General features: G+C 50.2%; 1 protein-coding gene across 5 annotated transcripts; it reads right to left on the bottom strand.

Annotated features, from left to right (window-relative positions):
• Positions 1-285: 285 nt before the first annotated feature.
• AMZ2 (archaelysin family metallopeptidase 2) lies at positions 286-11,222 on the bottom strand. Of its 5 annotated transcripts, none has more exons than XM_045489524.1 (9): positions 11,117-11,222; positions 10,531-10,624; positions 9,904-9,993; positions 9,087-9,369; positions 8,130-8,303; positions 7,887-8,015; positions 4,354-4,517; positions 2,824-3,000; positions 286-1,872 (listed from the first exon to the last, which is right to left on the bottom strand). In XM_045489524.1, exons 4-9 carry the CDS (start codon positions 9,367-9,369, stop codon positions 1,720-1,722), a joined length of 1,080 nt encoding a protein of 359 aa, XP_045345480.1. In that variant the 5' UTR covers positions 9,904-9,993; positions 10,531-10,624; positions 11,117-11,222; the 3' UTR covers positions 286-1,719. The 5 variants fall into 5 exon arrangements, with proteins under 5 accessions (XP_045345480.1, XP_045345479.1, XP_045345478.1 ...); XM_045489523.1 differs by having other exon boundaries at positions 11,057-11,165; XM_045489522.1 differs by lacking the exon at positions 11,117-11,222 and adding an exon at positions 11,031-11,102.
• Between the last annotated feature and the right edge of the window lie 1,808 nt (positions 11,223-13,030).

Raw genomic sequence — 13,030 nt, 5'->3', positions numbered from 1 at the left:
CGACAGAACCTGAAGCAGGCTCCAGGCTCCAAGCTGTCAGCACAGAGCCCGAAGTGGGGCTCCAAGCCACAAACCATGAGATCATGACTTGAGCCAAAGTCCAGTGCTTAACCAACTGAGCCACCCAGGCGCCCCACTCTCCAATTAGTTTCAACATAAATCACCATTTTCTAAATGACCTTATGAGCTTTAATCAAGTAAGAAAATGAATTGTAGCCAGGAAAACCATTGATGCAGTTATAAAATGTGCTTTAAATCACACTATAATAAATAACAGCGAAAAAATTTAGGGTCAAAAGATCAAAATGTTTAATTACCCAGAAGTGTTACCCTTGAGGTTAAGATGGGAACATGAGAAATGCAGTCTCCTCACCAGCATTCAGTTAAATGATCTGACATAATTTCTAGGTTTCCAGGATACATTGATCTCTCAGAGGAGACGTGTCAAGTCTGTGGTTTTCAACCTGTTCCCCACTGAGGAAATCCAGCTGACGTTCCCAGCCCTGCAGGCCATCATGGGCCAACAGGTAACCGCATCACGGCCTCCCCCTACTCAAGGAAACACTTCCCAGTGCAAAGAAGGGAGGGAGATACTATTGTGGGAATAAACCCGACACCTGCTCTGAGCCTACAGGCAAAGTGCAACACTCACAAACCTAAGGGCCGTTGTAGCAAATTATGAGCAAGACCCCTCACAAATCCTATGTCTGTTGTAGTACACGTTCCACTATCTTCACTTGTCACTAGTGAGAAGTCACATTCTATTTTATGTTTATGTATTTTGCGCAAGAGAGAATTCGAGCAGGGGAGGGTCAGAGAGAGAGACTATCCCAAGCAGGCTCTGCACTGTCAGCGAGGAGCCCGACACAGGGCTGGAGCCCACAAACGTTGAGATCATGAGCCCAAACCAAGCCGCTTAACTGAGCCAGCCAGGTGCCCCAGGAGGTCACATTTGATAAGCTGCCGAAAACCCAAGTGTGCCATTGCGTCCTTGAGGCTCACGCTGACAACCAGCAAGGAATCAAAGGAGAGCAGGCAGCCCCCGTCTGGGAAGGAGAGGCCACAGGCAAGGAATCGAGTAGAGCAGCTGACCGGCCTGGGTGCAAAGGAGGGAGTCCCTCCTCCAGGAAACGAACCAAGCGTCTGCCCCCGGAAATGATGTGCCTTGGAAATCCGTTCTCAGGACACAGGCAGCAGTTTTTAGAATATTTACTTACTTATCTGCTAGTCCCGGCTGTCTCGAGACCTAAGCATATTTGAAGAATGGAAAGGATGTGCTCCCTACCACAGGCCAGGCTATCAAGACAGAGGAGTTTATAGTTCCTATCATTCACAATGCTAAAATGGGGTGCCTGGGTGGCTCAGTCATTTCAGCGTCCGGCTCTCGATGTCAGCTCAGGTCTGCCTCATGATCTCACGGTTTGTGAGTTCGAGTCCCGTGTCGGGCTCTACGCTGACAGCATGCAGCCTGCTTGGGATTCTCTCTCTTCCTGCCTTTCCCCCACTCGCACACAGTGTCTCTCTCTCTCTCTCAAAATAAATAAACATTAAAAAAAATAAGCCTCATTTCAAAGTTCGGGTGCTTTCAAGAAGGTTCCATCCTGTTACCTGACACCGGGCAGAATCGGTAAACAGTTTACTCTAACGAAGTACTCCGTCCAAATGAAAGCAGAGTCTGCAAATGTTTATTGTAATTACTCCTATGTGAAGTGAAGGTCCTTATTTTTGGACAACAGCAAGGCATTTTATTATCCACTCTTTCCATTCCTTAAAGGCGTCCACGGGTTTCGGTAAATCCACGGTACCCTCACGACTGCGCTTCGTACTGACTCCGGGGCTGTCCGACTCGTCCTCGATCCACCTCACCAGCGCCTTGAAAAACACAAACCAGACGCACGTTTTAACAAATCGGAGCAAGACGGTTTTAGGCTAGAGAAAAACACGGCCTTCAAAATCACGTTATCGCAATCAGTGACTTCAGTTGCCCCAGGGAGATGTTCCGTTTGATAAAGATGTTTGTGCACATGAAACAACACTGGGGGAAAGAGCGTTTACCTCCAACGCACACGCTAGGATTACGAGTGATGGTCAGCGTGTGCCCGGGGCAGGGGGGTGGGTGGGGAAGACCAGAGAGAAAGACACCCCTCACGGGTTTTTGCTGGGCGGGAGGGGTAGGCTTTCCTCGGCTCGCCAGATGTCCCACGGGGCACCGGGCGCGTGCTTTTAACCCGATGCGGAAGCGGGCACGTCTGCAAGCGAGCACAGAGGCGCAGGTGGACGCACGTACGTAAAGCCACCTGCACGCGGGGTCCCTCCCACCAGGAGTCCCGCGATGGCCACTGACACGTTCGTGGGCACGTGTGGACACACCTACGCGCACATGCATCCTGAGATTCGGTACCTCCCCTCTTCCTTCTTAAAGAAACCCATCCTCTCCTCCCAGTGAATTGCATACCCCTGTCCCACATTTGGAAAGAGAAACCATCTCTGTGCGTTTTATGTAGTTGTCAGACATGAACTGGGCCGCACGCATCAACGTTTACTGTTCTGCGACAAGTCAAGCTCTCCTGGCCTTAGGGAATGGGAAGTACAGATTCCCTCCTTCACCATTTCTCACTCAACGACAAGTGTAAGGCTCTCAGGGGCAAGGCAGTTTTTAATGAGATTTCTTTGCAGGGTTTTCTTTTTTTGTAACCACAGCTTCCTGCTTATCTTTGCACTAATTTCCTCTGATAAATTATAGCTCCAGAGAAGGGCCTAATAGAAAATGGTAGTTTGCTACTTATATAACCACTTCCCCCTTTTGTTCTTCCCCTCATTTACTTTGTATCTTTCTATTATGTTGAAGCCAATGGCACACTGCAACTTGCGTAAACAGATGGGGCAAAGGTTGAGCGGGCGCCGGTCGGCTTCTTCCAAGTGGTTGGAGCCCTGCATTAGGCATGCGAGCCACTGGCAGTGTCGGAGTCCAAATATGTGTCCGATCTCGTGGGTTAAAGTCTGCAAGACATTCACATCAAAGCTTTATGGCGCCACCATCATCAGTGGGTTAGCCCTTCCTTCTTTTTCTTGCTTTTCCAAGAAACAAGGGTAGGGGAGGCAACTCCCTTACCATCATCACCAAAACTTCAACCTGCCCCCAAACTTAATCCTTCATTTCCCTACTTACACTGCCTTCCTTCCTAGACTTAATTTCTTAAGTATACCTGCAGCCAGGTTGCCCAGCCTTGAGACCCCTGATGTATTGGGTAGGATCATTCTTGTGTACGGGGCGGGGGGGGGGGAACAGCAGTCCTGTGCACTGTAGGGTACTTAGCACCATCCACAGCCTCTACTCAACTGTGCCAACCAGAAACGTCTCTAGACATTGCCAAAAAGTCCCCGGGGGGGCAAGATCATCCCAGCCTGAGAGCCATGCTCCAAACAAGTGGGACACTTGTTACGATTCAGATTCTGGGTCCTTTCTCCCAGGGATGCTGAGTCGGTAGGTTTGGAAGGAAGGGGGCTCCCGTCTCCACGTTAACGAGCACACCAGCGGATGCTGATGCAGGGTACACACTCGGAAAACACTGTTCCAGGCAGTGTAGCTCTCAAACCTGAAGAGGTGGCTAGGAATGAAGAAAGAACTTCCCAGCTGCAGGAAATGCCTATGTCTCCGGCTAAGGAAAAGGGGAAAAATCAGGAAACAGGCTCTCCAAAGAGCACGAGTTGGGGAGATTAATCAGGAGCTGTCAGTGGAGCTAACCTCAGTAGAGGGTAGCCTGGGGCCCAAGAGGAAACCATTCTCAAGACACCTGCCAGCAGAGGCCCTCCAAGAGCGGCTTTTCTTGATGACCACAACTTCAAAGAGTCAGTTACTTACTCATACCAGACTTCTGGAATTGAACTAGTGGTGAGGATGTGGGGCTGTACATAACTGAGGCTGTACATAACTAACAGGGCATAATTCCAGCACAGATACTGTAAATGTCACTATCAAGGTATCCATTTAAATTGTTTTTATCGGTAATTTCAGGCAAACACGATGTCCATCAAAAGCATACGAATGATACAAATTCATTTGTCATATTACCTTAAGGACTGCTGACATACAATTTAGGGAACTAACAGCTCTCTGGGGCGCCTGCGTGGCTCAGCTGGTTAAGCGTCCGACCTGATCTCGGCTCAAGTCCCCATCTCACAGTTTCGTGAGTTCGAGCCTCTCGTCGGGCTCTGCGCTGGCAGCGTGGAGCCTGCTTGGGATTCTGTCTCTCTGTCTCTCTCTCAAAAACAAATAAATAAACATGGGAGGGGGGAAGAGCTCTTTAAAAAATACTCCTGTTGGATTTTTTTTTTTTTTTTTCAACAACTCACCTTACAGGAACGAAGCAGCAGAACACTGGTCACTTGAGGAGTGTAATAGTTATCGAAAACTGCATAGTCACTCGAGGATGCTTTCTGCAGCTTGCTCACTCTGCCTTCGTAGCGGGAGCTATAAAAATCACTGCCATACCTGGCAAAGCTGAATATCCCCACACCTACAAAAGGAGGACAAGCAGAAAGAAGAGGGGAGCAAGATTCCTGAAGGACAAACCAACAAGGAGAGCCCGCCCGGGCGTCTCGTCGGCGCTCCCATGTTCCCATGGTCTCATGTGCTGGAGGTTTGCCAAGACGGAGGTGGCCGTCGGCCCCGGGGTTGCCCTACCCAAGTCTGCGGCTGCTGTCCAATTTGCCCCGCCCTATAAAACACAAGGGGCTCGAGGCTCAAATTCTCGAGAAATCGGGAGTTCCAGAGGTTTTTGTTCCCCACGGAAGAAGTCTTTTTTTTTCTCCCCAGAACAGTCCAAACCAAGTACTCCAAGAGGAACGATGAAAAATGGACAACACACACCCATGACCTCACTCTTATTTTTTTTTTAAGTTAATTTATTTCTTTTTAGAGCAACAGAGACAGAGCACGCGGAGGAGGGGCAGGCAGAAGAGGACAGACGGAATCCCAAGCAGGCTCCACACCGTCAGCACAGAGCCCAAGGCGGGGCTCGATCTCACGGACTGTGGCATCACGACCTGAGCCGAAACCAAGGGTCAGACGCTTAACTGACTGCGCCACCCAGGCGCCCCAACTTTCCTCTTTAAGAACACGATAAACGTGGGCACTTGGGTGGCTCAGCCGGTTAACCGTGTGACTCTTGGTTTTGGCTCAGCTCACGATCTCACGGTTTGTGGGATCGAGCCCCTAGTCGGGCTATGCGCTCACAGCATGGAACCTGGTTGGAATCCTCTCTCCTTCTCTCTCTGCCCCTTATCAGCTCGTGCTCTGTCTCTGTCTCAAAATAAATAAATAAACTTTAAAAAAAGAACACAATAAACAGATCTCTAGGTCCTGTGTGTCGGGGAGAGTTCCTGGATGTCCCTGGTACCAGGCTGAGGAAAACCGCCGTGCGACTGCCCTGATGCTTGGAGACCATGCCCGAGACCACGCCTAGAGACAGACCCTCTCCCCTCCTGCCCTTCCTCGCTCACAACACAACTGTACTATGTGGCTGCTGTCAGGTGACCAGAATAAACACCCTCGTAACTGACTTCCTGTTACCCTGAGGCTCGTAGCAACCACCTCTGCACAGGTGGAGAACAGGCTTTGCTGCACAGCTCGTTCTAAAGGGCACGGCTTTATGACGGCACTTGTTGACATGATCACTTTTGTCTCTTTCAGTTGTTACTTGAAAGTAATAAGGATTTTTTTTTTCTGTCAAAGAAATGAATTCACAGTAAGTTTGTCCAATCCAACCTGATCCAAAGAGAATGCTCCTCACCCCACCCTTGGAAAATGTCACCTCGTATTTGATATTTAGAGAGAGAGAGAGAGAGAGAGAGAGAGAGGGAGAAAGAGCGCATTCTGAAAGTTAAGAAAACACTAAATCTATTCATGTCACGGCTGACCTCCTCTGTCCTCTTGCCAAGGAAGTGTGAGCATATTTCATTATAATACCTCTAGCGAGAACACTCCTCCTGATAATCCTACAAATGGAAGGTTATTTTCTTTAGTAATTAAATATTTCTCCGTTTTAAAATCCCCATCTTCGTAAACTTGGAGAGAACAGTCACTTGTAGCAAGATACTGTCTCACTGCCTGGCCGATCAGTCCTGCAAGCCTGTATCTTCTCTGAGGCCATGCAGCAGTTAAGAAACTTACTTAAAAAGGGGGTGAGGGGTGGGCTGCCTGGGTGGCTCAGGCGGCTCCTGGCTCCTGTTGGTGAGTTCGAGCCCTGTGTCAGGCTCTGGTGCTGACAGCTGGGAGCCCGGAGCCTGGAGCCTGCCGGATTGTGTGTGTGTGTGTCTCTCTCTCTCTGCCCCCTCCCCCGCTCATGCACACGCGTGTGCTCTGTCTCTGGTTCTCTCAATAAATAAACACTAAAAAAAAATTTTTTTTAAAGGGAGGGTGGGGGGGGGGTGGTTAAAGTAGAAACATTTTGGGAAAATGCCTCCTGCCCTCTTGAAATGCATAAGATGAATCAGCTGGCAATGTCCAGATAAATTGTTTTAAATTTTTAAGGTTTCTGTCTCTGTCAGGTAAATAATAAAAGGGGACATAAAAATTTAGCTCGTAAAAATTTACTTCTGATAGAAAGACAGCTCATACAAAAGTCAGAAAGACAGCAGTGACCAGAGTCTCCAGGAGAGTATGCTGACTGGGGAGGGGGCGCCATAGAAATGTAAATGGAGAAACCCCCATGAAGGAGTAAGGGGGAAGAACAGGTTCTGTGGTGCCCTGGGTCCCCCCGACCCGATCAATGTGTCAGAGATGGAGATACCTAACAAAGAAACATTTGTTAAAGACCAAGAACACCTAGACAGTCCACAAACTGGAACTCAGAATAGGTACAGTCCCTGTTCCCCACCCCCACATTGCTAACAGACAACCACTCCCCTTAGTGCATTGGACTGTCCCCCTCCAACTTGTCAGATCCTAGGGGACGAAGGTAGAGAAATGACAGCAAAAAAGGGAGGGGTGCGGAAGAAAGAAGTGGACAGAAGGGAAGAAGAAAAAAAAATCGGGCAAAAATAGGATTTGCTTCCAGATCCTTTCCTACCCCCAGTATCACCATGCAGAATCCCTGATGAGTCAAGGTGACCACATCTTAAATCCAAACCTGGAGTCGACTTTTTTACAAAAATAAAATAACAAGACGTCATGAGACACAGGACAAGAAGCATACACCTGTACATCAGCCTATAGTTTCCTGTCTATGTGAGAGAACTAAGAATTGAAAAGCAATTAGCAAGACTTTCACTTACGTTAATGACAGTTCAAACATCCTTACTGGACTTCATTCACCTTGCTACCCAGTTTCGGACACCTACTGTCTGCCGTGCTGAACGCCTTATATATATGCCAGGCATATGTATACAGTTTATGTATCCACACTGTTTATGTATCAGCACTGTTAGGTAACCCATCGCAAAAGGGCTCTCTGAAATAGGTATTGTCAGGGGCGCCTGGGTGGCTTAGTCAGTTAAGCCTCCGGCTCTCGACTTTGGCTCAGGTCACGATCTCACGGTTCCTGAGTTCAAGCCCCACATCAGGCCCTATGCTGACAGTGTGGGGTCTACTGGGGATTCTCTCTCTCCCTCTGCTCCTTCCCCCACAAAATAAATAAATAAACTTAAAAAAAAAATCGGTATTATTGGCCTCAAGGTCACATAGGTAGTGAATGGCTGACAGGGCCAGGGACCCAGGTCATCAGAATCTATCCACAGCACATTTCCCACACCAGCATGATGCTCCAGAAATACCATACAGCCTGTAGTACCAAAATTATAACTGGCTGGAACTTTTCCCCTCTATCAACATCTTCCAGTATTCTCAAGTTGAGGATATTTTTACCAATAATGTCAAAAAGGAGTACCATCTGTCAAAGAGGCCTGTCCAAAGACAAAATTCCAGGAGTCTCTTGGGTAAAGATCAATCATCGTTATTCCCACAATACAGAAGGCGTCTTCAGGTTTCTTCTTTTTTAAGAACTTCAGGATGTGCCCTATTTAAAAAGGGATGCGTGTGTGAGATACGTACATCCATACATGTCTCTCCGTATACACCTATGTATAGATCTCCTGTACTCAGTTCAAATTGTAAAGCTGTTTTAATTTACCTGCGTGAATTTGTAGGTTTTGTGTGTTATCATTGACTCTAAAGGAACACCTCGTGGCAGAGACAGGAACTGGTTCTAGGAGTTTCACTGTTAAGCCGTAGAAAAATGCTTCACAGTAACCCTTGAGCCATTTAATATATTCTTCACTGATAATTCTGGTGTTGCCTAGAGAGCCTGTAAGGTGGAAGAACATGTAAAGTCAGACTCGAAGATGATTAAAACATTCAGTCTTTTTTTTTTTTTTTTTTAACCTTTATTCATTTTTTTGAGACAGAGAGAGGCAGAGCATGAATGGGGGAGGGTCAGAGAGAGAGGGAGACACAGAATCCGAAACAGGCTCCAGGCTCTGAGCTGTCAGCACAGAGCCTGACGCGGGGCTTGAACTCACAGACCCTGAGATCATGACCTGAGCCGAAGTCGGACGCTCAACTGTGCCACCCAGGCACCCCAAACCATTCAGTCTTTACCTCAGTCTCTAATTAGAAATCTGAAATTAGAAGCAAATGGGACTCTAAATCTTTAATAAACCTCTATCACTCATTGATGTGAATATGAATTAGAAACAAAATGTCCTCTTTTAAGGCAATTAGGGTACAACACTTCCACCACTGTGATGAATGTCAGAAATGATCATGGGGCACCTGGGTGGCTCAGTCGGTTGAGCATCCGACTTCGGCTCAGGTCATGATCTTGCAGTTCGTGAGTTCGAGCCCCGCGTTGGGCTCTGTGCTGACAGCTCAGAGCCTGGAGCCTCCTTTGGATTCTGTGTCGCCCTCTCTCTCTGCCTCTGCACCCCCCCCCCCCCCGCCTCAAAAAGTAAATAAACATTAAAAAAAAGTTTTTTTTTTTAAAAAAGATCATAAAAGCTGCCCACTTAAATGATATCAGCAACCCAGGCTGTCCCTGGCGACAGCCCCATTGCAAACCAAACAAATCCAGCCTGTTACCGATGCACACCAATGCACTGTATATAAATACTGCGTTTGTCTGGAGACGGTGCCTTTCTGTAAGGATCACTGAAAAACTGTTCAAAGTCTTGGGGAGCCTCAGGATGGGAGATGATCCAATCCGACTGCGAATGCAAGGTAATGGGTCCGAAGAGATCATGGTCTGGCTTGAAGGCTTCGTTCAGCAAACGCCTTTCCCCGGCATCTAACTTCTCATACTGCGACACAAGCCTTGGGTTCTCCGAGATGAGAGCTGTTTTTAGTGTATGTTCAGAGTGCCGTACTGTTTCCATCTACCAGAAAAACACAAGGAATCAAATATACAATGCATATCCATACAGGTGACTTTAATCTACCTACCCTCCACCTGCATGTATACTCTCTCCCTAGAATGGAAAAACGGATTGCTTTTTTTTTAATTCACACCAAACAACGGGGTTTTCCCCCCCTCCCATTTCCAATCAGTTTTCTGGGGAGAGGATCTGAAAAAGTGAAAAGAGAAATCATGAAATTCATCCCTTCTTCTCTTAAAGAACCTGCTCCCGTTATAAAAACCGTAAGAGAATGACCTGATTGCCTACTTCCTTCTGTCATTTGGGTAACAATATTACAAACTGAGTCATCAGGGCCACATGAAAAATACTCAGCCTTTCCAAGGTGAGTCAGAGATGTTCCAGACCACACAAAAAAGAGAACTGATGTAAATCCTGCCCATTTCTGTAATTTAACTGCAGGCTCCTAATAGATCTCAGTCACTGAAGTTTACTGCCTCAAAGTCATGTCACCCTGGGGAAGACACCAGGTGACTAATCAAAAGCCAGACTCACAATGACAGGTCTCTTCCATTCACATCGTGTTCCTCTGTATAGCTGTCATCCTTCCTTCTGAGTGTGTCAAACAGCTGCTTCACCACAGGGCTTTTTGAGTTAGAAAAGGAAAAAAAAAATTAAACTTCGCTGTCTGGAACCTATCATAGTTGCTTTTATTTTTAAAAAATTTTTAAAAATCTTTATTTTTGAGAGAGAGAGAGAGAGAGAGTGAACAGGGGACGGGCAGAGAGAGGGAGACACAGAATCTGAAGCAGACTCCAGGCTCTGAGCTGTCAGCACAGAGTCCCAGGCCGGGCTCAAACGCACAGAGTGAGATCATGCCCTGAGCCGAAGTTGGATGCTTAACCAACTGAGCCACCCAGGCGCCCCCATATTTTCTAATTATCTGGATTTTTCCAGTTTAGTGATTGACAATTGATGGGAAATTTTCAGCTAACGTCCGTTCTGGTTGGACACCAGAATCCTGGGGTTCCAGAGTGTGGAAGAAATTCTCAAACAGAGGTCACTCTTGTCAAAGCTCCGATATGTGCAGACGCTCGTCCTCGCTGCTCCACAACTGGGCTGAAGTTCCACGTCTACAGGACAAGATACCAAACAAAATGTGCCCTTCTGTATTCTACCTACCTTTAAGGAGGAAGGCTCCCATTGAAGTCTTTGCCTTACAAGAACTGGCATGCTTGGGCCTGGCCGAGAAAGTGCTGTGCGGGGCGCCTTCACCCTAATATTGAAAAGGCAGTGTGAAAGGTCGGCCTTCGGCCGGCCTCCCAGGTCTCCTCTGGCCGGAGCCGCGGGAGGCCGAATAGGATCGCTTCAGCGGGCTGGAGGCCTGCAGTGCTGAGTGCCAAAGCCAGCACATCCTGCGCAAACCTGGACAAGTTGGTTACCCCAGCTGGTTGCTATAGCAACCCGCACCTTGGGCTGGGCCCCAAAGCAACCGCAACCAGGTCGCTGGCCGGGGTGGGGTGGGGGGATCCCCCGGGGACTCTCGCTTCGACTTTCCGCCCGCCCCGGAGGAAGCCTCCGCAGAGGCCAGGCCTCGCTCCCAGGAGACGCCCCCGCCCCCGCTGTCTTCCCCTGCTTCCGCCGCAGCGGCCTCGCCCACAGCCTCATCCCTTCCCACCCACCGCGACCGTCCCCCGTCCCCTCCAACCAGGATCCCAGCCCGGGAGGCCACGGCCCGGATCTGACGTTTCCACCGCACGACCCTCACCCGGCCGGGCCTAAACACCGCCCGCCTCCCTCGGCCGCTACGGCGCGCCAGCACGACGCGCCCGTCGCCGTGCCACGCCTTCCGCCCCCCCGCAACCAACCCGGCGCAACGCCCCGCCCATCGCACCACGCACCGCTCCGCAGCGCCACGCCCCTTCGCGCGCGCTCCACGCCCTGCCACGCCCCCACGTCGCACGCCACGCCCCGTAGCGTGAGGCTGTCTCGCAGGCGCGGAGCCCACGTCAGATGAGGGGTCGCGGTCCCCCTCTCTGCGAGTGGGGGCGGTCGGCAAGGGGTCACGAGGCGTCAAAGTCAGTCCCCACGGTCGCTTTCTGTCCCCCGGCCCCCCGATGGCCCCTCAAGGGCCGCCCCCGGGGCAGCTGGGGCGGGGGTGGGGGGGGCCCGCTGGACATCGTGTCACGCGGCCGCGGTTGCCTGGGTGGCGCGTGCTGGGGACCTTGGGTTTGAGGAGCGTCCTCGGCGTGGCCCGTGTAACCGGCCGGGTCCAAAATAAGTCAGCCGTGGCCGCAGGTTGACGCACAGCCTGGGCGCGCGCCCCCGTGCCGTCACCCTCTGGACTTTCCCTTCTTTGGCCGCGGCGCCTGCAGCGGCCTCCGCGCGGGCCGCGACCGCGAATCGCAGGTGGCGGGCGGCGCGTAGGCGGGGGCCGGGCGACCCCGGCAGGGTTTCTGTCCACCCAGGGATGCCTCGCTTGGTGCTTCGCTGGTGCTGAAAAGGCCCAAAGGCTTGTGCCGGAGACATGTAGAAAAAAGGTGCGGGCGGGCGTTGGGACTGAATTAGCTGTGTGGTCTTGGGTAGGCCGGTTGACCTCTCTGGGCCTCAGGGGGTCTCCTGTGGGAAGGTGGCGGGAGGGAGCTCTGATCCCTGAAGCCCCTTCAGCCCTGAGAAGTTGCATGTGAACGCAGAGGATCCCCTGGCCCACCCCTCTACAGCCCCTTTGTGTCCCAGTGTCCTAGGGCTGCCAAGGACAAAAGCCGACCTAATCACCATCCCCTCTCCCTTCAAGGGTGGGCGTCCAAACAAGCCCACCCACCTCCGGATCCAACTCAGTTGATTTCTTCCCCAGGTTCGCCCCACGCTCTCCACTCCATATACACACCAGCTTCCTGCAAGGAACCCAGGAAAAACCCTAGTCCATCGTTAAGCCTGTTTCCTCGAACCTCCACCTTTCCCCGCAAGTTCTCTTCCCAAGAACCTCACCTTAAGGGACACTCAGCTTTCGTCCCTGGACATCGCTTCTTCCCTCCAACCTTCACTCAAAAATGCCCCTGAGCCCCAGTTTTCACTTCCAAGCCATCGTCCTACTAGAGAGCGGTCTCTAATGGTTATCTTCTCCACCCTTAATCGCTTGCTGTCTCTCCTTAGAGAGCCTTCACTTAATGGATGTTTGATCTTTTCAACTCCGGGGATGACCTGGGTCTCTCATTTGTTTATTCCCCCTGGATCTGGAAATGTCCGAATTCATTCTTTGATCACAGTGCCCATCCCCATCCTTACCTGGACCCCATTCTTCAATAAGTGCACGCCCCTCATTCCCATTCCCCAAGTTTCAAACTGAGAACATCAACGCATCCCTCACACTGTGCCCAGAAGTAGCAAACTTTCTTGAACGTGGTGCCTTTTGATTGAATGCCAGTCTCCAGACATCCCGAGAGTCAGCATAGGGCAGGGGCTAAGACGATGATCTGGGTTTGGACCTTGGAACCCCTGCTCATTAGCATATGGCCTTGCATGAATTATTTAACCTTATGCATCTCTTCCCTGGTTTGTACAACAGAGATAATAATAGCACAGACCTTCTATAGTTTTAGGGAATAAGTGAATTAACTTTGGACATTTTAACTCTTGATCGAATGGCCTTCTGACATCCTGGGAGCCTTCGCCGAGCTGGGCG

Source organism: Leopardus geoffroyi, chromosome E1 (assembly GCF_018350155.1).
Source record: "Leopardus geoffroyi isolate Oge1 chromosome E1, O.geoffroyi_Oge1_pat1.0, whole genome shotgun sequence".
Classification (NCBI taxonomy): Eukaryota; Metazoa; Chordata; class Mammalia; order Carnivora; family Felidae; genus Leopardus; species Leopardus geoffroyi.
Note: the sequence above shows the minus strand (reverse complement) of the source record. Positions and strands in the feature narration are given on the sequence as shown.